Source organism: Meles meles, chromosome X, assembly GCF_922984935.1.
Source record: "Meles meles chromosome X, mMelMel3.1 paternal haplotype, whole genome shotgun sequence".
NCBI classification, from domain to species: domain Eukaryota; kingdom Metazoa; phylum Chordata; class Mammalia; order Carnivora; family Mustelidae; genus Meles; species Meles meles.
The window spans coordinates 102,673,253-102,700,146 of NC_060087.1; the positions used below are offsets into that span (position 1 = coordinate 102,673,253).

A 26,894-nucleotide genomic window follows, 5' to 3' on the forward strand; every position below is an offset into this window, starting at 1 on the left:
TAGTGCTAATCTTATTTTTACCTTCCCCAACAAAAAAAGTCTTTTTACTTTTAGTCCATGTTTATTTGAATATATGAACATTTCAACAATTAATGTGATCACCATTTCTTCTTGCATCCCACTCAATTCTAAAAAGCACATTTTAATGATCTGCTTTGGAATGATAAATTGGATTAAGTGAACAGAATGTTCTAGTATTATGACAGAACCTGGTATCTCCAAAATACATATTCTTGGATGATAGAACCTAATCATCTATTTCATGTAGGATGCTACACACTGGTCCAGAACAACTGACTTTTCTATTCCACTTCAGCTGTGAAGGAGATGACCCTCTGTTTATTACTGCCTACCTAAGAGACGAGGGAGAAGGCTAACAGATGCCCCCCTGGACCTCACTTCAAGATCCTCGAGGTTTTCATGCTACTTTCGTCTATAAACATTTGACCTGTGTATATCTAATTTCCTCTTAACATAATCAAATGAAAAATTATATTAAGCAGAATACTTAATATTTCTAAACATTTTATGAGTTATAAACTATTTTAAGAGTATTTATAAAAGTCAGACAAAAAGGGGGAAATGTCTGTGGTACCTTTCTATATCATCAAAGCTCCTTAACTCAAAGAGTAATTAGAAACAAATCTTCGAAAAATGCCAACTCCACAGCTCATATTGCAACTAGTGTTTTAGGACAGACATGAAGGTCTGATTCCAGGGAAATTTGCCCTTGTCTTTTTGGGGTGTTATCTTTTTAAAATCTAGCAAATTCCATACTGCACTTTTAAATATAGTAACGGCAGTGAAGGAGTTCCCATTTTTTTCAGACAATTATCTTTTAAAAATGTTTTCACAAGATATTAACATATCAATGATTTAAATAAATCAACAGTGAAATAGATGTGCTTAATAAAAACTGGCAAATGTTTTGTTTCAATATTTATGTACGTGTGTGTATGTATGTATTTATAGTTATCTATTTATCTACTTACTTATGTAGTAGGCTCTACACCCAGCGTGGAGCCTGATGTGGGGCCTGAACTCACGACCCCAATATCAACACCTTACCTGAGATCAAGAGTCAGACATTTAACCAACTGAGCCAACCAGGTGCCCCTGGAAAATGTTTTAAAAAGTAATTTCTGGGGCGCCTGGGTGGCTCGGCGGGTTAAGGCCTCTGCCTTCAGCTCAGGTCATGATCCCAGGGTCCTGGGATCGAGCCCCGCATCAGGCTCTCTGCTTAGCGGGGAACCTGCTTCCTCCTCTCTCTCTCTCTGCCTGCCTCTCTGCCTACTTGTAATCTTTATCTGTCAAATAAATAAATCTTTAAAAAAAAAAAAAACTTCTGGGGTACCTGGGTGGCACAACCATTTGGGTTTCCTACTCTTGGTTTCCACATAGGTCATAATCTTGGGGTTGTGAGATCGAGCCCTACATTGGACTCTGTGTTCAACAGGGAGTCTGCTTCGGATTCTCTCCCTCTGCCTCTCCCCACATCCCCCCATGTGCAAGTGCTAATAATTAAATAAAATCTTTGAAAAAATAACTCTGACATAGAAGAAGAAAATACCTTTATGTACAGCAGGGACTTTTAATCAACACAAAACAGTTAAAATACCTGAAAACAACTCACTCTTTGATAATTATTTTCAACTTAATGCCTTACTGGCTACTTAAAACTGATTTAGGAAACATAAAAGACATTACCTCTATGTCAACGGGAATACAATGTATAAAGATATAATTTGTGACAATAACCACACAACGGAGGAGGGCAGAGTTGTATAGAACAGTTTCTGTATCCCACTGTAGCTAAGCTGGTTACTAATTTATATTAGTTTGTTGTAAATTTAAGATGTCAATTGTAATCTCCTAACCACCAAGAAAATAAGTAAAATGACAGAGAAAAAAGGAATGAGAAGGGAATCAATACAGTGTATTACCAAAAAAACATTCAAACACAAAAGATAGTAATAAAGGTACTTAGAAATAAAAGATGTAAGATGTATAGCAAACAAATAGCAAAATGGCAGTTTTATCAGTCATTACTTTAAATGCAAATGGCTTAAACTCTCTAATCAAAAAAGGCAGAGATTGAAAAAACGGATTAAAAAAACATTAACTATAGTCTGTCTATAAGATACATGCTTTAAAAAAAAAAAAAAAGATACTTGCTTTAGATCCCAAAACATAAAAAATAAAAAATGAAAGAGAAAAAAGGGATAAAGGTATTGCATGCAAATAGTAAGCAAAAGAGAGCTAGAGTGGCTCTATTACTATCAGACAAAATAAACTTTTAAGTAAAAAAGTGTACAAGAGACAAAGAGCAATAATATATATTAAAAGTCAACCCATCAAAAAGACATAACAATCTGTATACATAAACACCTAACAGAGTCCCAACATACAAGAAGCAGAAATTTAAAGAATAGAAGGAAGAAACAGTTCTATAATAACAGCTGAAGACTTCAATACCCCACTTTCAATAATGAATACAAGAAGAAGGTCAATAATAGAACAGAACTTAAACACTATGTACATTCTTAAGTCCACATGGAGTATTCATTCTCCTGGAAAAATCTATGTTAGGCCACAAAACAAGTCTCAATAAATAAAAAAAGACTCAATCATACACAGGATCTTCTCTGACCACAATGAAAAACCTAGAAATCAGTAACAGAAGTGAATAGTTCACAATATGTAAAAATTACATAACACGCTCTTAAATTACAAATATATCAAAAAAGAAACCACAATGGAAATTAGAAAGTGCTGAGATAAATGAAAATACTGTATTAAAACTTAAAGAGATACAGCAAAAATAGTGCCAACAGGAGAATGCGTAACTGTAAATGCCTACACTAAAAAAATTTCAAATCGGGGCACCTGGGTGGCTCAGTGGGTTAAAGCCTCTGCCTTCAGCTCAGGTCATGATCCCAGAGTCCTGGGATCAAGCCCCACATCGGGCTCCCTGCTCTGCGAGGAGCCTGCTTCTTCCTCTCTCTCTCTGCCTACTTCTCTGCCTACCTGTGATCTCGGTCTGTGAAATAAATAAAATAAAATCTAAAAAAAAAAAATCAAACCAATAAGCTAACTTTTATACCTTAAAGAACTAGAAAAGAAGGAGCAAACTAAACTCAGAGCCAGCAGAGGGAAGTAAATAATAAGAGATTAGAGTAGAAATAACCAAAGAACAGAAAAACAAAGGAGAAAAGCAACAAAATCAAAAGTTGGCTCTTTGAAAAGATCAACAAAACAGATAAGCCTTTAGCTAGACTAAGAAAAAAAGAGTAAGCTCCAATTGCTAAAAATCAGAAATGAAGGTAGGACATTACTACCAACCTTACAGAAATGAAAAGGATGAAAAAAATGCTATGAACAACTGTACACCAATGCACTGGATAACCAAGATAAAATCAGCAAATTCCTAGAAACAAAATACTAAAAATGACTCAAGAAGAAATAGAAAAGCTGGAAGATCTATAAGCAAAGAGACTGAATAATTACAAATTTCCCTTAGAGAAAAGCTCAGGACCAGATGGCTCCACTGGTGAATTCTATTAAGCATCGAATTAACACCAATCCTTCTCAAAGTCAGAAGAGGAAACAACAACTTCTTAACTCCTTCTATTGAGAGAAAAGCCAAAGACACAAGACTACTACAGGCCAGTCAATATCCCTTGTGAATATATAATGCAAAAATCCTTATCAACGGGCTCCTGGGTGGTTTAGTTGGCTAAGCATCTGCCTGCGGCTCAGGTTCAAAATCCAGGGGTTCTGGGATTGACTCCCACATCAGGCTCCCTGCTCAGCGCAGAACTTGCTTCTCCCTCTCCCTTTGCCACTTCCCCTGCTTGTGCTCTTGCTGTCAAATAAACAAAATCTTTATTTTTAAAAAAATTTTGTTAATTTATTTGACAGAGATCACAAGTAGGCAGAGAGAGGCAGGCGGGGTGGGGGGAGTAGGCTCCCTGTTCAGCAGAGAGTCTGATGTGGGACTCGATCCCAGGACCCTGAGAGACCATGACCCAAGCTGAAAGCAGAGGCTCAACCCACTGAGTCACGCAGGTGTCCCCAAATAAATAAAATCTTTAAAAAAATCATCAAAATACTAGGCAATCCAAATTAAGCAACATATTAAAAGAATTATACACCATGATCAAGTGGGATTTCTGTCAGGAATGCAAGGGTGGTTCAAAATATGGGTGCCTGGGTGGCTCAGTGGTTTAAGCCGCTGCCTTCAGCTCGGGTCATGATCTCAGGGTCCTGGGATCGAGTCCCGCATCGGGCTCTCTGCTCGGCAGGGAGCCTGCTTCCCTCTCACTCTCTCTGCCTGCCTCTCTGCCTATTTGTGATCTCTCTCTGTCATAAATAAATAAAATCTTAAAAAAAAAAAAAAAAAAAAAAAAAAAAAAATCTTTAAAAAAAAAAATATGAAAACCAATAAAATGTAATACACCAGTTTAATAGAACAAAGGAAAAAAGCCACAGTTGTCTCAATTGATGCAGAAAAATCATTTTATAAAATACAACATTCTTTAATCATAGACAGAAAACTATGAACAGAAGGAAACTTCCTTGGATGCCTGGGTGGCTCAGTCAGTTAAGTGTCTGCCTTTCGTTCAGGTCATGATCCCAGGGTCCTGGGATCGAGTCCTGCATGGGGGTTCCCTGCTCAGTGGAGAGCCTGTTTCTCCCTCTCTCTCTGCCTGCCGCTCTGCCTACTTGAGCTATCTGTCAAATAAATAAAGTCTTTAAAAAAAGAAGAAGAAAACTTCCTCAACATGAATATTTGTGAAGCCCCCATGGCTAGTATCATTCTCAATGGTGGAAGACTGAAAGCTTCCCCCTCTAAGATGAGTAACAAGACAAGGATCCCTGCTTTAGCCACTTCTATTTGACATTATAATGGAAGCTCCAGACAGAGAAATTAGGCAACAAAAAGAAATAAAACACACCCAAATTGGAAAGGAAAGGTAAAATTATCTCTTTGTAGACAATAAAGATTCTATATATAAAAAATCCTTAAAAATCCACAAAAATATGTTAAAGCTGGCAAACAAATTCAGCAAAATTGTAGGGTATAAGATCAACACATAAAAACTGTATATGGGGAGCCTGCCTGGCTCAGTCAGTAGAGCATGTGACTCCTGATCTCAGGGTTGTGAGTTCAGTCCCACGTTGGTGTAGAGATTATTGAAAAATAAAATCTCTTAAAAAACTGCATATGCTAGGGGCACCTGGGTGGCTCAGTTAAGTATCTGTCTTCAGCTCAGGTCATGATTCCAGAGTCCCGGGATCAAGCCCATGTCGAGCCCTGCGTCTGGTGCTTAGCAGGGAGTCTGCTTCTCCTTCTTCCTTTGCCCCTCCCTCTGCTCCTCCTCTCTCGCTCACTCTCTCAAACAAATAAAATCTTCCAAAAATTGTATATGCTAGCAATGAACAATCTGAGAATATAACAGCACCGAAAAGAACAAAATACACAGAATACATTTAGCCAGGATGATTTAAAAGACTTATATGGTAAAAAGACAAAATATCACTGAAAAAAAATTTTTAAAAAAAGATTAATTCATTGTAGAGAGAAAGCACGTGGGTGCACATGAGCCAGGCGAGGGGCAAAGGGACTTCAAGCACATTGCCTGCTGCACGCAGAACCCCACCCAGGGCCCGATCCCATGAGATCATGACCTGAGCTGAAACCAAGAGTTGGATGCCCAACCAACTGAGCCACCCAGGAGCCCCTACTGAAAGAAATTTCTTAAAGACATAAAATGAGTGGTTTAAAAATGTAAAGACATTGGGGCTCCTGGGTGGCTCAGTCACATAAACATCTGACTCGATTTCAGCTTAGGTCATGATCCCAGGGTTGAGATCTAGTCCTGTGTTGCACTCCGGGCTTCATATGGAGCCTGCTTAAGATTCTCTCTCCCTGGGGCACCTGGGTGGCTCAGTCAGTTAAGTGCCTGCCTTCGGCTCAGGTCATGATCCCAGGGTCCTGGGATGGAGTCCCCCATCAGGCTCCTGCTTTTCCCTCTGCCCCTCCTCCAGCTTGTATTCTCCCTGACAAATAAATAAAAATTTTAAAAATGGTTAAAATGGAAAATTTTATTGTGTAATTTATAAACTTTTTTAAAGAAAAGGTTTTAAAAGATTTTATTACAATTAGAGGTTATGGGGCACATGAGTGGTTCAGTCGGTTAAGCATTTGACTCTTGATTTTGGGCTCAGATCATGATCTCAGGTTTGTGAGACTGAGCCCCATGTTGTTTCCATGCTGGGTGTGAAGTCTGCTTAAGATTGTCTCACTCCTGGGGCGCCTGGGTGGCTCAGTGGGTTAAAGCCTCTGCCTTTCGCTCAGGTCATGATCCCAGGGTCCTGGGATCGAGCCCCGCATCGGGCTCTCTGCTTGGCAGGGAGCCTGCTTCCTCCTCTCTGTCTGTCTGCCTCTCTCCCTACTTGTGATCTCTATCTGTCAAATAAATAAAAATAAAATCTTAAAAAAAAAAAAGATTGTTTCACTCCTCCCTCTGCATCTCCCACACCCGCCCCTAAAAAAGAAAAAAAAAAGAAAGAATTAGAGGTTATGACGGAGATGTTTTTATAGCTATAGAACTATTAAATTCTAATGTGTCTCCACAGCATATTATATTCTGTATTAAATATAAAATTTCTACACGGGACATCTGGGTAGCTCAGTCGGTTAAATGTCTACCTTCAGCTTAGGTCATGATCCAGGGTCCTGGGATGGAGCCCTATGTGGGGCTTCCCATGCAGTAGGGAGCCTGCTTCGCCCTCTCCCTCTGTCCCTCCCCCTGCTCATCCTCTCTCAAATAAATAAAATCTTAAAAAAAAAAGGTTCTACAAAAGGCAGGCTAGTTTTGTTTTTTACTATGTTAGATATAAATTCTAGGGATTGGGTTTTTTTCTGTAGTATATTTAAAAAGAATTTTTTTTTAAGTAGGCTCCACACCAGTATGGGGCTTGAACTCACAACCCAGAAATCAAGAGTTGCATGCTCTACTGACTGAGTCAGGCAGGGGCCTCTAGGGATTGCTAAATATAAAAGTATACTACATGTCTGTTCAAAACAAGAAATACCTATTTTATAATAGCTAGGAAAATAACTGAACAAAATGTTATATTTGAATCAAGTGTTTCCAGGTGAACTAATTTTTTCATTATTCAAATATAAAGCAAATTTTTGTAGGAAACTTGTACTAATTAATGAAGCATTAGCAAGGATACCATATAAAGCATAGTTATGTGTCCCATTAGTACTGTTCTTTTCTTTTTAATAAACAGTATGTTTTGGCAAATTTATGTAGACAACAGAACAGAACATGTTTATAACACTTCCTGCTGCTCACAGCATTAAACAGAATGGTCATTAAAATAACAAAAAAACAGCTAATATTAAAAAAGGTTTATGGATACTAAGATTAAAAAAGAAGCTTCTGAAAATCTTGAGACCCAGATGTCTAAGTAGAATAAACTGATTTCCTGAACTGTACACACATGTACAAGGTTAAGAATTTTCCAGAGTATGGCTAGACATCATGGTAAGACTTCAAAAGACTCAGGAACTGGGTTAAAAAAGCTTCTTGATTCCTGGCTTGGTAAGGTCCTTGATGTGCCTCTTACAGTGAGAGTCTATCGCTCAGAAGCCATATTCATAGAAAAGGAAGATCAAGTGCCATTACTGAAATAAAAGTACTAAATCTTTCATTCTTCCCTCAATGTACATCTAGTTTCACATTAACTTTATAGAAACTATTCGACTTTTGAATATTCGAATGAATGAAATCGAATGAAACAGTGTTTATACTTGCACTTGATTTTTCTAAAATATGACATTTAAGAATGGATACTCACCTTGCGAACTCCTGGGAATTTTACTCACCCTTTACCAATACCCTCCTCCACACTCCTATGGCATTACCACCAAACCACCACAAAAATAAAAAAGATAAATTTTTAAAATAACAAAACTGACAGATGTGAATTCACTAAAATCATTAGGAAGATTTAAAGTTCTATGGTTTCACAACTTTCTTAAAATGCTTGGATTTTAAAGATCTTCTCCAGAAACTTTTTTTAAATAAAAGTTTTATTGGAGAAAAATAGAACCACCACGTACACAGGGAAAAGAGCACAAAAATTTAACTGATACAGAACAACTGAAAGTCACAATTACCCAATGTTGTTTGCAATTACTTTTCAATGTCTTAAACAGCTCCCCTCAACTTTTTTTTAAAATTCTTGCCAATTTTTCAGTTGAAACAGCATCAAGTTTTCAAAAAATTAAGAGCCTCAGGGAAGGGACCAGCTTTCAAGATAACAAAAGTGACACCAAGAGTCTCCTCCTAATAGGGACCAATTCTACCTAAAAATGCCTTAAGAGTAACTATTGAGTCTTGTGGAATAGTCTATGTATCTCAGAGACCATCAGGGATGAGTTAGGACATGGACATAAATGGTCCAGTGTAGAGAGGACAAACAGACTAGCTGCATTTCCTTGTCAGATGAGTTCATGCCAGGAAACCAGGGAGAAGCTGAGAAAATAGAGGCAATGGCCGCTCAGAAAGAATTAGGAAGGCATTCTAAATACCACATATTGTTAACAGTGTGCAAGCTGATGCAATTAGAGAGAACCAGGCAATGTTTTTTTATAACAGCTGGTCACAGATCTTGAGAACTCAAGAAAACAATCAATAGTAGACACAAGAGCCAAGTCTCATCAGTCGACGGTTAGGACCTAGGTATTCTTCCAGACGCCTCCAAACAGTCAAGAGAACATACTGCTGCCAAAAGCATCAAAGCAAATCTGATTTTTAAAAAATCCAAACAAAATTTTCTGCTTCTCTTCCAAGATCAGTTCCCTTCAAGGAAAAACAAGGAAGCAAAGCAAAACAAAACAAAACAACCCAACCACCAAACCCACAAAAACAAACCAACCAACCAACACCCCACAGATGCTAAAGAGAAGCCTTTTTACTCACATTACGAATTTGAGTAACAATACTTTTGCTATGTTCCATGTATGAACAATCCTAGGACATTTCCCTGAAAAGTAGATGTCCAGTGGCTATGAGAACTCTTCAAGAAATTTTGAAAGGAGTAAGATCAGCATAATACAGATTGTGAAATTCCCAACTAGGGGGTATATGGTGAAAATAAAGGAAGACCTTTACATCTATGTCTTTAGGAAGTTAGGAGGATGAAAGGTTTATTTAGCAAAATGGAGAGTTGGGGTGCTTCCCAAAAAAACTTTGGTAGAGAAAACAGGAATGCTAAATCCTAGGAAGCTTGTAACAATCTAACAATTGGTCCAAGTTGAAGATAAAACTGTCCAAACAACATTAAAGTCTAAAGGAAATTGAAAACTAGTTGATGAATTTTTGCTCTTATTAAAATTTACAAAACACATGGGTTTTGGTCTCTTTTGCAATATTCATATTGTTTTCATTTTTAGTATCAAGAGTTGGGTTTTTCTCTCCTACCGTGTTCTTCTAGCACAGCTGATCAACAATTTTCTATTTCAGCTATTTTTATAAGTACCTGTTAATCAGAACAGTAAACAGGGCTAAGCCATATACACACATCCCATGGTCACAAACAGAACATCTTAGGATGTGCATATACAAGAGATTATGTAAGCAACTGTCCCTCTACTTGAAAACTTGTTTCCAAATAAGTATTTTTTTAAACATCCCTTTCAGTGTAACAGAACATTACTTAGTAAAATATCAATAGCTATGACAACTTATTTTTCTTTTCAAGGGAAATCACAGAACAGGTGAACAACCAAGTCCAGGGTGGTTTTTCTATTTGATAAATACATCCAGAACTCTGTACAGTAAATAAAGTTTGCATGCAGTTTAAGTATCTTTAAATGACATTTTAAGCAAATAAACCCTTTGCTTCATAATTAATGGTGTATAAGAACCCCCCCTCCTTTTTTAATAGCCATTGGACCTCTTCCCCAGTTCCAAAGAGGAATCATGAAGACCAGGTACTTTCTTAAGAATTTTCTGCACATCATACTAAATAACATGCAAAGAGTTCAACAACATTCTTCTTAAAGGTTAAGTATTAACTCTTTAAATGGGCATGTTAACCACTGAAAAAGTCGACTCAACTATTTCCATTACACTGCTTCATTTGGTCATTGGTAGTATAAAAGAAGTCAAACAACATAGGATCAACAGGTTAGTTTATCCACTGGCTACTGTGTATGATACCAAATATTTGGAGGCCAAGGTTTTATGCGATATAATTGTACTGGTTTGGATTTTCTTTATCTCTTTCCATGTAATCCCGATCAATTAAGGATTCTATTCTCTTCTTAAGATCAGCAGGCTGTAAGAGAAGGCAAATTTTCAGTGTAAACCTTATACACAGGCTCAAGCCATGTACCAATACCCCATTAAAAAAAAAGAAGTTTGGGCTCACTGACTTAATGTATTTAATCTCCCTATTTTTTTAAAGAGAAAAAGTATAATGAAAATAAAACCAGATTAAGAAATGTTTTTATACTATACATATGCTGTCACATCTTGTCATATCATTACACAATACTTTGTTACTTTCTATCTTAAAGAGGTCTTTTGAGGGGCGCCTGGGTAGCTCAGTGGGTTAAAGCCTCTGCCCTGGGCTCAGGTCATGACCAGGGTTCTGGGATCGAGTTCCACATCGGACACTCTGCTCAGCGGGGAGCCTGCTGCCCCCTCTCTCTCTGCCTGCCTCTCTGCCTACTTGTGATCTCTGTCTGTCAAATAAATAAATAAAATCTTTAAAAAAAACTAAAAAAAAAAAAGAGGTCTTTTGAGAACCAGCTCTTCTCTGTACAAATATAAAAGACTACCTTAATCATAACTTCACACAAGGAATACATCACAGTTCGGAAAAACAGAATTGCTATTTAGTTTTGCCAAGAGAGTTTGAGAAGATAAGAAGGCCCTAAATTTGGGCAAAAGCTAGTTCGCAAAGTCAGGTTGCATTTTTATAAATTAAGATAAAAACTGTACTATAGAAAACACTATTTACAAGAATGGTACGACAAATGGTCTGGTAAGTGAATTACCTCATAGTTTAGGTCTCTGTATTTCAGGTTTAATTGTATTTAAGTTTTACCTGTTACCTACTATAAACAAGTGTGGATTTTTGAATCCTACTTGTGGTTGAAAAATTGAGAAAACTTCTAACTTGCTCTCATGATTGCATTCTTAGTTCTTAGAAGACAAAATTTCACTGTCTTTTATATGTAGCCTATAAAAAGAATATAATCTTGCTGACAGAGTTTTTCATAGTGTAAAATGTCACTTGATTCAAGAAGAGTAAAGAGCAAAAGTAGTTTGACGAGGCAGTCAAAAACCAGTATTTATTTATTTAAAATTTTAAAAAGATTTTATTTATTTGACAGGCAGAGATCTCAAGTAGGCAGAGAGGCAGGCAGAGAGAGAGAGGGGAGGAAGCAGGTTCCCTGCTGAGGAGAGAGCCCAATGCGGGGCTCGATCCCAGGACCCTGGGATCATGACCTGAGCCGAAGGCAGAGGCCTTAACCCACTGAGCCACCCAGGCACCCCTAAAAACCAATATTTATTATACTGATCCTTTAACTGCCTCAGTGACCTCTTTGGCTGAAGGTGAAAGGGTTTAAGGCAGAACATAATGGTAAGAGTGTGGTAATGAGAAGGCAGTATTAGGTTTGGAGAAGACAGAAAGCCTGCCTTATTAGCATTAATAGCTACCAAGCACTTACTATAAGCCTCACAATGAACCTATGAGGTAAGTACTATTATCATCCCCATTTCACGAAACATGGTGAAGTGATTTACCTAAGCCCAAAGCTCCTGAGAACCTAAAGAGCCAAGAGTCTATCCAAACTCTACAAAGTACTTATCATCACAAAAGTTTGGGAACCTTCTTAAGAAAACTTGGAAAACGGACCAATAAAACACCACATTGTCTAAACCTCTTTATTACTGGACATTTATACTGGAGCATATCCATTTAAATGACCAATTTCAGGTTGCCAGAACAATTGCTAAACTTTTCAAAAAGATATTTGATGGCTAACTATCTGTAGAGAGTTTTTAATGGACACTTACATAAGCTAACTAGACAGAGGATTAAAATAACCAAATCTGTCAAAATATCAAAGTATTTCAAGAAGAAAAAAAGTAACAAAAATCACAAAGCTCTCAAAGGAAATGCTGTGAATGAACCTGAAAACTTCACACTCATTTAGCAGCTAAACTTTCAGGTATAAGAGCCCTTATAGTGTTCCCCTTTGTTATAGTTACCCACATATGCTAACAAAGGGGCCTTTCTGGGAGGGGGTGTCACATATAGGAGCATGAGAAATGAGTTTTGTCCCTCCAAATGGTCTTGAGGCTTTAATCTGTTTTTAAAAAGATTTGTGTCTGAAAATGTAATGTGTTCTCTTTAATATATTACAAGCTCAATTCAAAAACAAAGAAGTACCTACCTTTACTGGAAATTTCAGCTGGTTGTACACTTCCGAAACAAGAAGATTGTGGCTAAGCGTCTTTCTCATCTTCATAATTCGAACAATTGCAGCATCAATTTGATACTGTCTGTCTTGAAATACTCTTTCTGTAGTGCTTGCTTGTTCCTCAACCTATCAAAAAAGTTTTTAAACTTAGCAACTGTACCTAAAGTGAAACTTGCTTACACAAAACTGTACATTTTAGGGACATGACACCCTATTAATGATTTAAATATACTGATTTATTTTTAAAAACCTTATAAATACAGATGATGACAAAAAAAAACCTACAACAACTCCTTTCTGTCCGAATTACACTGTCCTGTACCAATGAAGTAATGCCAATATTAGTTAACAGAAAAATACCACTTAAAGTTGCCTTTTCAGAAGTAGAGATGGCTGATGGAGCATTTATCATTTACCATTTTCTTTTACTTTATCCTCAAAATCTTCTAAATGTGTCACAATCTTCTAAATGTGACACTTCTAAATGTGTCAAATACTGACCAGATTTCTGTAGGACATTAGCTTATCTGCAAAACAGTCTGACTCCGATCTCTGATTAAAGTATGGTACTAGCTAAGTGAACAAGAGTCAAACTTTTTAAAAATTAATTTTTATTTTATAATACATAAACCAGAAATGTGGTGTTAGTGATTACATTTGTTCAATACTAACAGAAATTTAGGTGTTTATGAGATAGTTTATCAATTTTAATGCTGAAACAAAAATGTCCATCTTTAGGACCTAAGAAATTAAAAGAACAGTTTGGGCTTTTTATAGACAATTTCTTTCTGATACAGCATAAATGTTTTAAAAGAACACAGTACTCTTCTAAGGGAGTATCACACCTTTGATGTGAATGTGAATAAGACAGGAAAACTTGTCTGAGATACTGACTTCTATCCCACATGAAAACTTTTCCTCATGTACTACATTAAACCTTGGAATTGAAACCAAATGGTTTCAGGAAATGCTGCAGATGTTTGTTTCTGTAATAAAAGTCTCTTATAAATTCAAATGGCAAAAAACCCCCAAAACTTCACTTTTAATCAAAGAAATACTAACTAAATCATTCAGAGATTTTACTCAGCAAGTTGGCAAAGATTTAAAAAAGAAAATATCTTTACTGCTGGTGAGGGCACCATTAAGATGGGCATTCTCACTGCTAGATGGGAGTATAAATTGGTCCAGAATTTCTGGAACACAATACGACATCATTTTTAAGACTCTTATAATGTTCATACTCTTTAACCCCAAAGAAGTACTTCCATGAATTCATCATAAAGTCTCAGAGAGATTAAGATGTAGGTACAAAGATGTTTCTTGCAGTTTTATTGACAAGACTAAGAAATTATTAATTTAATTGCTCAACAGGCATTGGTTGAATAAATTATAATGGCCATGTAAAAGAACACTGTGTGGCCATCTGCCATTTTATGAAGATATTTAATGGCACGGAAAACTCTGAAGATTTAATGTTAAGCAAAAAAGCAGAATATAAATCTTGAGTATCAGGCCCAATGGTGAACTCCCCCCCCCCCAAAGAAAACTTCAAGATCAAGTATTGAACTATATTGAGCTAGATACAGGCAAAGAAAATGTTAGTTGGTGGCTGTAGTATGGCGTAAAATCTTCTATATAAATATTTATTATGAACATGTCTAATTCCAGGGCACCAGAACAAGGAGAATGCAAAAGAGATACCGTTTCTTTCATCTGGATTTGATTGATCTTTATCCTGAAAAGTTTGTGTTTGAAATCATCATTACAAATGAACTTGTCACCATCTTCAATATCTTTGCCCTTTGGATTTTTTGCCAGAACTCTAGCTTTGCCACAGGCCAATGACTGCAGTGTTCTCCTTAATTCTCCATCCTCTGAAGAAGAAACAGTGGATTTGTTATTTGTTACTAGTTCATCAACACAAACCACTACATTCACTCCAATCTACTACCCTATCCCTCTATTAAAATGGTTTCCTTTTTCTCCCCAAGGTCACCAGTGACTTCCTCTTTGTCCTAACCAATGGCTTTTTCCCTATGGTCCTCTAAAGGCTTTAAATGATTCCATGTGGATAACTACCAAATCTTCAGAAATAACATCTCACTTCCTCCTAATTGCACATTCAAAAGACATCTCCAAGCATGCCTGGGTGGCTTAGTCGGTTAAGCGTCTGCCTTTGGCTCAGGTCATGATTCCAGAGTCCTAGGACTGAGTCCTGCATTGGGCTCCTTGCTCAGCAGGGAGACTGTTTTGACTTCTACCTGCCACTCTTCCTGCTTGTGCTCTGACAAACAAAATCTTTTTTAAAATCTTACAAAAGATACCTCTACATGGCTGTTTTACTATCATCAACTCCAATATGTCCAAAGTTTAATTCATAATCTTCCCCATAAAACTGTGTCCTCTTTCCACTTGTTAGCCTGAAACTACCAATCCACTCTGGTGTGCAACCCTGGAGTCATCTTTAACTATTCCTTCCCTTTCATCCTTCACGGACCTGGTAGTTACTTCCTTAGAGATAGATGTCTCCTCTCCATTCTCACTGGCCTCATTCTAAACTAAGCCCCCTACCACTTTATGTCTGAACTACCCCCACGAGTTTCTGGACTGGCATCTCTTCAACCTACAAACTGCCCTATTATCTATTGATTCCAGGTAAATTGTCCAAACAAGCCACTTCTATTATGTCTCATACCTGAGACCCTATAGAGCAGGTTTCATCTGCCAGATTTGCAAGGCTTTCCACGATTAGGCTCTATTCATCTTACCTATCTATCTAGCTTTGTAGCTCACTATTTGATGCTGTAGTTAAATACTTCGTGACTCCTGCCCACACGGTGCTCATTCCTAGCGCTAAGCCTTTTCTCCCACTACCTCCCCTAGCAGCTTATGCCATCTCCCTAACTAAAACTTGAAAGCCCACCTCAAATATCACCTCCTTCATGAAGGATTTCCCAATTATACCAGCCCACAGACATCTCCTGCTTCACTGAAATCCTAACACATTCCTAGTCAGCACCACAGATTGGTAACTTACTGGTTGTGAAATTATTACAAACGTCATTCCCCCCTTTCCCCATGATTATGAGTGCTGAGGAGAGGGATTATTCCTCTGTATCCCCCCAAAGCCCTTAACCTAGTGGAATGAACACAGTAGACACTGAATAATGCTTGCTAATTGACTGATTCAACACAAACCTATTCCAGTAGCCTGCTTGATCTCTTCTAAACTGAACTCCTCTCCCTCATTAAACATTAGCAGCACCAGGGTTTGGAAAAGAGAGACCTGGAGTTCTTTTTTACCCTGTTGGAGAAACAGCAGTATTTAGCCATCATTTTTTTAACATACATGAAAATTAATCAAGTATCTAATCTTTAACAGGAAAAACATTTTCAATTAGTGGACTCAGAAACATGGATTAACATTATCCAGAAAAGCCAGTATGTTCAGTGTAGGGTTTAGGTGTGATCCTACCTTAAACAGGAAGGAGGATTGGGTGACCTTTCTACAGGTCTTTTTTTTAAGCCTCATAATTAAAACAGAACAAAGAAGTAATGAAAATTAATAACTCAGCCTTGTGTGTCATTTCAGATTATTTTTCACAAGCAGCAAGAAATCACTATTTCAAATGCATTTTCAACTTGTTGGATTCAAATTAGTCATGAAAAGCTGCAGGGATTTTTTGAAATTAGATATGGGAACTGTTCTCCTTTACACCCACTCTATTCTCCAGCTCCCAGCAACAAGAAGTTTCTTGTTAAAAAGCAGCAATGAGAATTCTGCATCCTCAGGTAGGGAAAGGATGGTTGGAAGAGGGTGACTGGTTTTAGGTTTTGTAGCAGGGCCAGTTCAACCACGAAAAAGATCACATTCTTACGATACACACAGAGCGGTGAAAAGCAGTAACTCTGTCAGGTATTTAGGATAAACTTTAAAATAGCTTAAAGCTTCAAGTGAAGAGGAATGACCTCTTGGTGAGCACAGCACAACGTACACAAAATTGAATCACTATGTTGTACACGTCAAACTAATATAACATTGTATGTCAACTTTAAGCAAAAAATTTTTCAAGGAAAAAAAAAGGATGACTTCAACATCAAAGACAAAGATGAAAACTAGGCTTGGGGAACATCTACTTACCTCTTTAAATTCTGCCTTTAGTACACAGTGCCCTAGGGTTGACTGCCATTGAAGTTTTCTGCCACTATGTTTGCCTAGGTAAAATGTCTTGAAAATCTCCTGAAGTTTCACCATCTGCAAAAAATAGAATACAGCTTCATTTAAGCTCTGTATCCAGTATCACTTTTCACCATTCTTTATATTTACCTCATGTGTAATAGTTTCTGCAAGTTTTTAGTATCGGGTTTTATACCCATTAGCTCCACTGATCACTCTGATGTAAAAGATAATGGTCTCCCAACTACCAAATCTAATGGCATTAACCAGCTTTTATACTCTTTGATCTCTCTGCAACATTTAAACATCCGACTTTTGAAACATTCACCTCCAATGGCTTTTGTGCCTCCAAGCCATACTGGTTTCTTTATCTCACTATTGCTTCTACATTGGTTTCCTTCAAAGGTTCCTCTTCCTACCATATGCAAAATGTGAACCTTTTCCAAAGTTCTGTCTCAGCCCTTTTCTTCTTATTTCTACATTCTTCCTCTTAATGAGGGAGATCTCTACCCCCCTGGCTTCCATGATCATCTCCATGAAAGAGTCTCAATACCTATCTCCAGCTTTAACCCCCCTTTCTAAGCTTCAGTCCCGAGTTTAAGACAGTTCCCTAAAAGTTAGGACGGATTTACCCACTTACTCAGCAATGCAACCCTCAGGTGATAAATGAGCAAAATTTCTGAGAGCTAGACAGAATGATAGTTACAACCTGGGGAACTAAAAGAAGAGTTGGAGAAATTGGCCCTGAACCCAGAAACTTAACATCTTTAACTATGCTCTAATGATATAAGTACGAGAGTCATACGAAAAGAAAAGCAAAATATTAAAACAGTTGGCATTTGGTACTGGTGTGCTTACTGACACGGGCTTTTAGAAAGTATTTATTTTTCAAAGACAAGCAAAACAGAAGCTTTATGTATTTCTATGCTTGTAACTCAAGTCCTCAACAGCAACTCTTACCTCTGGTGGTAAATGGACTTCCATAGGCACATATGTTGGCCAATAACCCATTGTCAGGATATTCACAGTTAATTCAATATTCCCAGGTACATTCTGGTTCTGCATATACTACAATAAGATCAACACATACATTGAGATCTTAAAAATAAAAGTGCGTACATTTCATGTCATATTAATGACCCATTCAAGAAGTTCCCCATTACAAAATTACATGCAAACACTGAGCATCTTTAAAATAAAACGCAACTGGGGAGCCTGGGTGGCTCAGTGGGTTAAGCCTCTGCCTTAGGCTCAGGTTGTGATCTCAGGGTCCTGGGATCGAGTCCCGCATCGGGCTCTCTGCTCAGCAGGGAGCCTGCTTCCCCCTCTCTCTTTGCCTGCCTCTCTGCCTACTTGTGATCTCTGTCTGTCAAATAAATAAATAAAAATTTTTTTTAAATAAATAAAATCTTAAAAAAATAAATAAAAGGCAACTGTCATAAAAGGACTATAAATGAAACCTTTATCAAATATACTAGCTAATATTTTATTACAATGGCACACAAGGATCACATAACCTTGTTAGAAGCATTATTGACTTAATTTATCACTTTATGGCTGGGCTGTTATAGGTAGAATCTCATTCTCCTTTTTTTTTTTAAGATTTTATTTATTTGAGAGAAAGTGGGAGAGAGAGAGCAGAAGAGAGAGGAGGGTCAGAGGGAGAAGCAGGCTCCCTGCTAAGCCTGAAGCGGGACTCAATCCTGGAACTCTGGTACCATGACCTGAGCCGAAGGCAGTCACTTAACCAACTGAGCCACCCAGGCACCCCTCATTCTCCATTCTTTCCCCCCACCACCTGTAGTCCCCACCTTTGGAGACCCCTATGTGACTTGGAACACCTTGTAGCAAACCCCCATTCCTCACCCCACCAGCCAACCCAAGTCTCTGGTTTTTCACTTGCTCCACTGCATGTTTGCAGGGGTGACCTGAAGTGGGGAAGGAAGAAGAAGGGGAAAGGGCAAAGCAGATAAACCCTACTCTGTCACTACTATAGGACCATGATCTTGCTCTTGTGTGGTCCACTCTCAGCTATATTGCCACCATAGCGATATAGTGGTAAAGAAGTCATTACTAGGGGCGCCTGGGTGGCTCAGTGGGTTAAAGCCTCTGCCTTCAGCTAAGGTCATGATCCCACGGTCCTGGGATCGAGCCCGGCATCGGGCTCTCTGCTCCACATGGAGCCTGCTTCCTCCCCTCTCTCTCTGCCTGCTTCTCTGCCTACTTGTGATCTCTCTGTCAAATAAATAAATAAAATCTTAAAAAAAAAAAGAAGTCATTATTAAAACCCTGAGAGGAAAATGTATTTTCACTATTACCTATGCTCTTAAGTATTTCAAAACCACCTTCTACCAACATCTGCAATACTACAGATCTTGCTTTTCATTCTCAATGTCCCCAAAGGCCTTATACAACCATTCTATCACCTCTCCTCCTTCCCTACTGCCAGCTTTAAACATACCAATCACCAAAAGCGACTAAATGCTAGCAAAAGCCCTGTTCTCATGATCTAGCTATAGTTTTTCTTGTCCTGACTTCAGTCAACACATTTTATTTGTTGTTACTCTGGGTAGACATATTGGGAATAAGTTCTGAAGTAGATCAAATACATTTTGTTGGTGATTTTTTTTGCTCTAATCTGAGTATCATCTAAGCCACTATAACGTATTTACAAATACAGGTTTCTATTTATCCTCTTCAGTGCAAATCACAACAAGAAGATAACTAAATATAGTTAAGTTTGAGAAATTAAGAGTTTAACTCACTTTTACCTGTTTGAACTGAATCATGATGTCTTTAGAAAGTTCCATGTCTTTAAACATTCCTTCAAGTTTGCTGGTGAAAGCAGCTCCACATTCTATTAAAGATATTTATACATTTATAATATTTTAAAGTGGTGAAAACAAAGAATTGGATATTGAAAATGAGAAATATAAAACTTACTTTAGCATGAAATATCACAAAAATGAAAAAATCCTTACCCTAAAGTGTATGCCCCACTAATTCAGAGTCAAACTCTTTAATCCTGCAGTAACCTTATCTACTATTTAGGCTTAAGATAAATGGAAATATTTATACAAATAATAAAAACAAGAACAAAGCTTTATTTTTAAAAAAAAACTGCAACAGCTCTGGATATGTACAATAGGTTGGAAACTTCATGAGCTTACTCAATTTACATTTTCATCATATGAACAATGATTAATCAAAGAGGCAATTAAAGAGCAAAAATTAAGCCAACATTTTCCCTCAGAAATCAAAGAAGAAAAGGAACAGAAAGAATGACAATCATACCATGTTTAAGTTTGGACAGCATCGATTTTTCAGCATCTACAGATGCACTCTTCCCAACTAGCAGGCGCTTGGCTAAATCTTTCTTATAGAAGGCCTCGAAAACATCCTTACCTATGTTAAGTAATAAAGTACAACTCATAAGAGTCCAATAAAAAGTTCTGACAAAAATTGCTCCAAAGTGCTTAATAAATCACACCATTACTCCAAGTTATTTAAATTTATACATTTGGCCCAAGTTCATTATGCAACAGACATTAGAGGTAGATACTATGCTGGTTATTTCAAAAGTTCTTTGCTGTAAAGAATTAAGACTGCATTAACTTTTCTTAAAAAAAAAAAAACTTTAGTCAGATGGTGGCTTTAGCACCAATTGAAATTAAAACAAGTAGCAAAAATCAACGCTCTTAATAAATGGAATAAGTCAAAGCAGAGGCAATTAAGTAATATTCCTCAAGTACCCTAATGAATTAAATGCAACAAAAATAATACAATTTTCAATATCTAACTCCCAAATAAATTGTCCCTCCTGATTGACTATACTTGATAGTTTCTCTGCTGAGTGTTCTGTTTCAAAAGAAAAATTTTTAAAAACACTTACCATAGATAAATCTAAATATGATCATAATTTTATCCAACATTTTTTCAAGTTCTTCATCTGTAGCTTCTTTGTTGCCTGCACGAAGCTTTGAATCTACATACTTAGCTAAAATGGGGGGAAAGTTCATTGTTTAGTGACCATATTTAGGGATCATGAGTACCCATAAGGTATCAGACACTATATATACCTGAATAAGAGTGTGATACACTGAGTTTTTCAATGTTCCAGAGGTATACATGCATTTTTTAAAGTCTCTAAAGTCAAGGATAGCAAGTGACTTATTCACTGCCACAGAGCTAATAAATACCAGAGCTTGAACTCAAACCCAAGTCTCCTGGCTCCCATAATGTACTTTCCACTTCCACTATCCTGATGCATATTAAAATGGGGTAGCACTATCTTGGGAGGGGGGATAGTGTATACAGAACCATGCTGGAGTCATCAAAGCCACTGAAGATGGTAAGGAGGTCCAAGATGGCAGCATAGAAGAGCCTGAACTCACCTCCTCCCATGAACACACTCCCAGCTACAGCTACATGGGACATTTCCTTCTGAAAAACATCTGAAAACTGGATGAACTGTTCTCCACAACAAAGGATAAGAGGATCACGTCAAGACAGGTAGGAGAGGCAGAGACCACACAGGTACAGGAATGCACAACAGGGAAAGATTTCACCAGACAGGTGCTTCTCTTGGAGGAATAAGGAGTTGGTGCCTTACTTCAGGCACCCTGGCCCCAGTGATCTGCACCACAGAGAGGAGCCCCTGAAACATCTGACTTAAAAAACCAACAGAACTGATTTCCAGGGATCCCAAAATGCTAAAGGAAATGGAGAGTCCACTCTTAGGGGACCCTCTTATTGCCTGGCTCACCCCAAGACCCAGTGAAAAAACAGCAGTTTGAAAAGGACCTATACTATGTGTGAAAGATACATTTGCCGACCTGAGGGCGTATCAGCTGGAGGAGCAGGATACAGCTAATATGCTCCCTAGAGATCAAGGTGCTGGCAGACACCACCACTGCACTTTCCACATAGCCTGCTAGCTGAATTCAACAATACACTGAAAGGATCATACACCATGATCAAGTGGGATTTATTTAGCGGATGAAAGGATGGTTCAATATCCACAGATCAGTCAACATGATACACCACATTAACCAAATTAAAGATCATATGATCATCAACAGATATAGAAAAAGCATTTGATAGGGCGCCTGGGTGGCTCAGTGGGTTAAGCCGCTGCCTTCGGCTCAGGTCATGATCTCAGGGTCCTGGGATCGAGTCCCGCATCAGGCTCTCTGCTCGGCGGTGAGCCTGCTTCCCTCTCTCTCTCTCTCTGCCTGCCTCTCTGTCTACTTGTGATCTCTCTCTGTCAAATAAATAAATTTAAAAAAAAAAGAAAAAGCATTTGATAAAATTCAACATTCATTTAGGATAAAAAATCTCAACAAAGTGGCTATAGCACGAACATACTTCAACAAAATAAAGGCCATATATGACATACCCACAGCTAATATCATACTCAACAGAAAAACTGAAAGCTTTTCCTCTAAGATCAGGAACAAGACACGGATACCCACTATCTCCACTCTTATTCAACATCGTATTGAAGTCTCATCACAGCAATTAGGAAAGGAAAAGAAATAAAAGGCATACAAAATGGAAAGGAAGAAGTAAAACTGTCACTATTTGTACATGACATGACACTAGAAGAAAACCCTAAAGACCGAGGAGCTATTAGAATAAATGAATTCATAAAGTTGCAGAAAACAAAATATACAAAAGTCTGTTGTGTTTCTATACACTAATAACTATCAGAAAGAGAACTCAAGAAAACAATCCCATTTACAACTGCATCAAAAAGAATAAAATACCAGGGCAATGGATTAAGCATCTGACTCTTGGTTTCAGCTTAGCTCGGGATCTCAGGGTGGGAAAAAGGAATCCCACGTCAGGCTCTGTGCTCGGCGTGGAGTCTGCATTAAGACTCTCTCTCCCGGGGCGCTTGGGTGGCTCAGTGGGTTAAAGCCTCTGCCTTTCGCTCAGGTCATGATCCCAGGGTCCTGGGATTGAGCCCCACATCGGGCTCTCTGCTTGGCGGGGAGCCTACTTCCTCCTCTCTCTCTCTCTGCCTGCCTCTCTCCCTACTTGTGATCTCTGTCTGTCAAATAAATAAATAAAATCTTAAAAAAAAAAAGACTCTCTCTCCCTCTCTTTCTGCCCCTTTCCACTGCTCTCTCTCTCTCAAATAAATAAATCGTAAAAAAATAAATAATAAAATACCTAAAAGTAAATTTTTTGAAAAGATTTCATCTGTTTATTTGAGAGAGAGACAGAGCACAAGCAGGGGAAGAGGTAGAGGGAGAGAGAGTGAAGCAGACTCCTTGCTGAGCAGGGAGCCTAACACAGGGCTTGATCCTAGGACCCATGAGATTGTGACCTGAGCCAAAGGCAGCCACTTAACTGACTGGGCCACCCAGGTGCCCACCCTAAAAATAAATCTAACCAAGGAGGTGAAAGACCTGTACATAGAAAACTACAAGATACTGATGAAAGAAACTGAAGATAGAAAAAGAAATGGAAAAATATATCATTCTCATGGATCAGAAAACTTACTATTGTTAGTATGTCCATACTATCTGAAGTAATCTACAGACTCAATGCAATCCCTCTTAAAATTCCAATGGTATTTTCCACAAAACTATAACAAGTAATTTAAAAGTAGGTATGGAACCACAAAAGATCCCAAATAACTAATCTCGAGAAAGAATAAAGCCAGAGGTATCATGCTCCGATTTCAAACTATACTACAAAACTGTATGTAGTAATCAGTGCTCACTTCGGCAGCATATATAACAAAAACTGGAAGGATACAGAGATTAGAGTGGCCCCTTGCAAGGATGACATGCAAATTCATGAAGTGTTTCATATTTATTTTTTTAATTTTTTATTTTTTAAAAGATTTTATTTATTTGACAGAGAGAGACACAGTGAGAGAGGGAACACAAGCAGAGGGAGTGGGACAGGGAGAAGCAGCCTTCCTGCTGAGCAGGGAACCCGACGTCAGGCTCCATCCCAGGACTCTGGGATCATGACCTGAGCCGAAGACAGATGCTTAACGACTGAGCCACCCAGGTGCCCCACGTTCCATATTTTTAAAAAATAAACAAATTTTTAAAAATCCTACAGTACTGGGGGCTCCTGGGTGGCTCAGTGGGTTAAAGCTCTCTGCTCGGCAGGGAGCCTGCTTCCTCCTCTCTCTCCCTCTCTGCCTGCCTCTCTGCCTGCTTGTGATCTGTCTGCCAAATAAATGAATAAAATCTTTAAAAAAAAATCCTACAGTACTAATCAAAACAGTATGATATTAACATATAAAGAGACATACATATCAATGAATAGAATAGAGAACCCAGATATAGACCCATGCTTATGTGGTTAATTAATTTATACCAAAGGAGGCAAGAATATACAATGGGAAAAAAGCCAAGTATCTTCAACAAATGGTATTGGGAAAACTGGACAGCCACACACAAAAGAATTAAACTGGATCATGATCTTACACCATACAAAAAAAATTAACTCAAAATGGATTAGAGACTTGAATGTCTTTTTAATGGATGGATGAAGACCTGAAACCATAAAACTCCTAGAAGAGAAAACAGGCTGTAGACTCCTGGATATAGGTCTTAGCAGTGTTTTTTTTTCTGAATCTGACTCCAAATGCAAAATAAACAGAGGACTTCGAACTAAAAAGCTTCTGCATAAAGAAGGAAACCATCAACAAAATGAAAAGGAAACCTTCTTGGGAAAAGATGGAATGAAGATATCTGCAAATCATATATCCAATAGGGTATAAAGAACCCAAAATAAACAATCCATACAACTCACTTAATCAAAAAATCCATTAAAAATTGGCAGAGGATCTGAATGTCTTTTTCTAAAGACATACAGATGGCCAACAAGCACATGAAAAGATGCTCAATATCACTAATCAACAAGGCAATGCAAATCAAAATCATACTGGGATATCAACTCACATCTGTCAAAATAGCTACTATCGAAAAGACAAAAATGGTGCTGGTGAAGATGTGGAGAAAAGGGAATCCTCGTGCACTGTTGGTGGGAATGCAAACTGGTGCAGCCACCATGGAAAACATTATGCAGGTTCCTCAGAAAATTAATAGAGCCACCATATGACCGAGCAATTCCACTACGAAGATAATGTGAACACTAATTCAAAAACATGCACACCTCTATGTTCACTACAGCATTACCTACAATATCCGAGGTAGGGAAACAACCTAAGTGTTCATCAGTGGATGAATGGATAAATAAGGGTATGTGTGTGTGTGTGTTTAACAGAATACTACTCAGCCATAAAAAGAATGAAATCTTGCCTTCTGCAGTAACATGGATCTTAAGGGTTTTATGCTAAGTGAAATGAAGAAAGAGAAATAAGACAAATACTATGTGATTTCACTTACATGTGGAATCTAAAAAACAGAACAAAAACAAAATTCAGACCCAAATACAGAGAACAGATCGGTGGTTGCCAGAGTGAAGGGGGTTGGGGTGCCAAAATGGATGAAGGTGATAAAGTACAAATTCAGCTATAAAATAAGTCAGTCATGGGGATGTAATGTACAGCATCGGGAATACAGCCCACAAACATCGTATTAACTCTGTAAGGGGACAGATGGTAACTAGGCTTATTGCAATGACCATTTCACAATACATTCAAACACTGAATCACTATGTTGTACATCTAGAAACTCACATAATCCTGTACGTCAATTACATCTCAAAAAAAAAAAAAAGCCACTGAAAGACCTCGCCCATCCTTGGGGGTGTCCATTTCACACTGATGTTAAGCAATCTTAAACACTACTTATTAAAACAAACCAGACGCATCACAGAGTAAAAGGTAAAATTTGCTAAAAAATTAAAGGGTAAGTAGTAGACCAATGAAATTTCATCCTTCTGGCAGAAGACACTAGACCTTCATCACAGGGTACCTCTCTTTCTGAAATTAAAGGGTAGTTTGGTAGGGAAATCTGAGAAACACTGCTATATACCATAGCCTTATACTACACGGGCCCAGATTATTTAGCTTATTTTTGTCCTGGACGTTTGTCCTTGCAGGCTAGCAACTGTAATTTCTTGCTACCCTCTCTTGTAGCATGAAGTGTGGGGTTCTAGAAGTAGCACCCTGCCCCACCTTTAAATTGCTACAGGCTTAGAAAACAGGTATCCAGCTTAGTATAAATAAGAGCAAATAGGGTTCAATGTACTATCTTATAAAGAACACTATGTTTGACACGTGAACTTGAGATGTTCTTTACGTTGAAGGACTTATTTCTTATATCTACGTTCTTAGAAACTACCTCTTAAGCAACCCCAAATAAATGTGTTAATAAACTACATGCCCTTGTCAAAATTTCAAACTGACTGAAATTTTATGAGTAAAAGAACATTAAATAGCCGGGAAAAAAAAAGACTGGAAAAATACCTATGAGTTCAGCAGGCTTGTTTGGTCTTTTGTTAATGAATGTCTCAAATGCTTCCTTCATGGCATTGATAAATTTTTCATTTTTCAGAAAGCAAATATCAATTATATGGTCAACCTTATCTTTAAAATCCAGCAATTCTTGAACCATGGTTTTATCTTTTTCAGGATTAATTACAATAGTGCTGCCAAATGCCTAAAAAACAAAAATGACCACTTTTTAAAATTGGATTATCTCTGATGAAAACAATTCCCAAATCATATTTTAAGTAGGTATACATATTTTTAAAATTCAAAATATTAGAATAACACTGTTCTGGAAGTCTGGAAAAGAAAAATAAAGTCATTAAACATCCAGACTGATAGCCATTTTTCTATAATCACAAAGGAAGGAATGACCCCTACTGGGTGTACAGCATCACAATGGGGCATTATTATGAGCCTCCAGGCTTTTGTCCCTACTTTTAAAGAAGTCAGGTTTTAATTTTTTTTAAATGGCAATCTGGCTTCAGTTTAAGACTGAAGAAGGGAAAGAAATTTTGGACCCAAAAATGTCCTCTTTTGTCCCCCCACATTCACTGTTCTAAATATTAGAGCTAGAAATCCCATCAGACATCAATAAGATAACTTTTCTTGGAGATCTGTTACACAGCTATCATTCTCATGTTGACTGTCCTCAAAACTCCCATTACTTAAAAAAAAAAAAAAACTTTCTAACGAGTAAGAAATGTTTGCTGATATGTACTGAGTGTATAGATTATAAGACATAGGAGAAAAAAAACGACAGGTTGTTATTA

At 37.7% G+C, this 26,894-nt stretch overlaps 1 protein-coding gene and 1 non-coding gene across 3 annotated transcripts in view; one reads left to right on the plus strand and one right to left on the minus strand.

Annotated features, from left to right (window-relative positions):
- Positions 1–9,390: 9,390 nt before the first annotated feature.
- CUL4B (cullin 4B) overlaps positions 9,391–26,894 on the minus strand; it is a 38,192-nt gene continuing 20,688 nt past the window's right edge. The window contains exons 12-21 of one of the 2 annotated variants that reach the window (XM_045994959.1): positions 26,101–26,293; positions 20,590–20,694; positions 19,992–20,102; positions 19,469–19,554; positions 17,658–17,765; positions 16,662–16,775; positions 15,719–15,824; positions 14,222–14,394; positions 12,494–12,646; positions 9,391–10,362 (exon numbers count right to left, since the gene is read on the minus strand). In XM_045994959.1, the coding sequence (XP_045850915.1) occupies positions 10,267–10,362; positions 12,494–12,646; positions 14,222–14,394; positions 15,719–15,824; positions 16,662–16,775; positions 17,658–17,765; positions 19,469–19,554; positions 19,992–20,102; positions 20,590–20,694; positions 26,101–26,293 (1,245 nt within the window). In that variant the 3' untranslated portion in view covers positions 9,391–10,266. Of the gene's footprint in view, positions 10,363–12,493; positions 12,647–14,221; positions 14,395–15,718; positions 15,825–16,661; positions 16,776–17,657; positions 17,766–19,462; positions 19,555–19,991; positions 20,103–20,589; positions 20,695–26,100; positions 26,294–26,894 lie in introns of both variants that reach the window. The other variant, XM_045994958.1, reaches the window with a different exon arrangement.
- LOC123935696 lies at positions 23,423–23,526 on the plus strand. Its single transcript, XR_006816975.1, has one exon. It is a non-coding gene; the product is annotated as a U6 spliceosomal RNA (small nuclear RNA).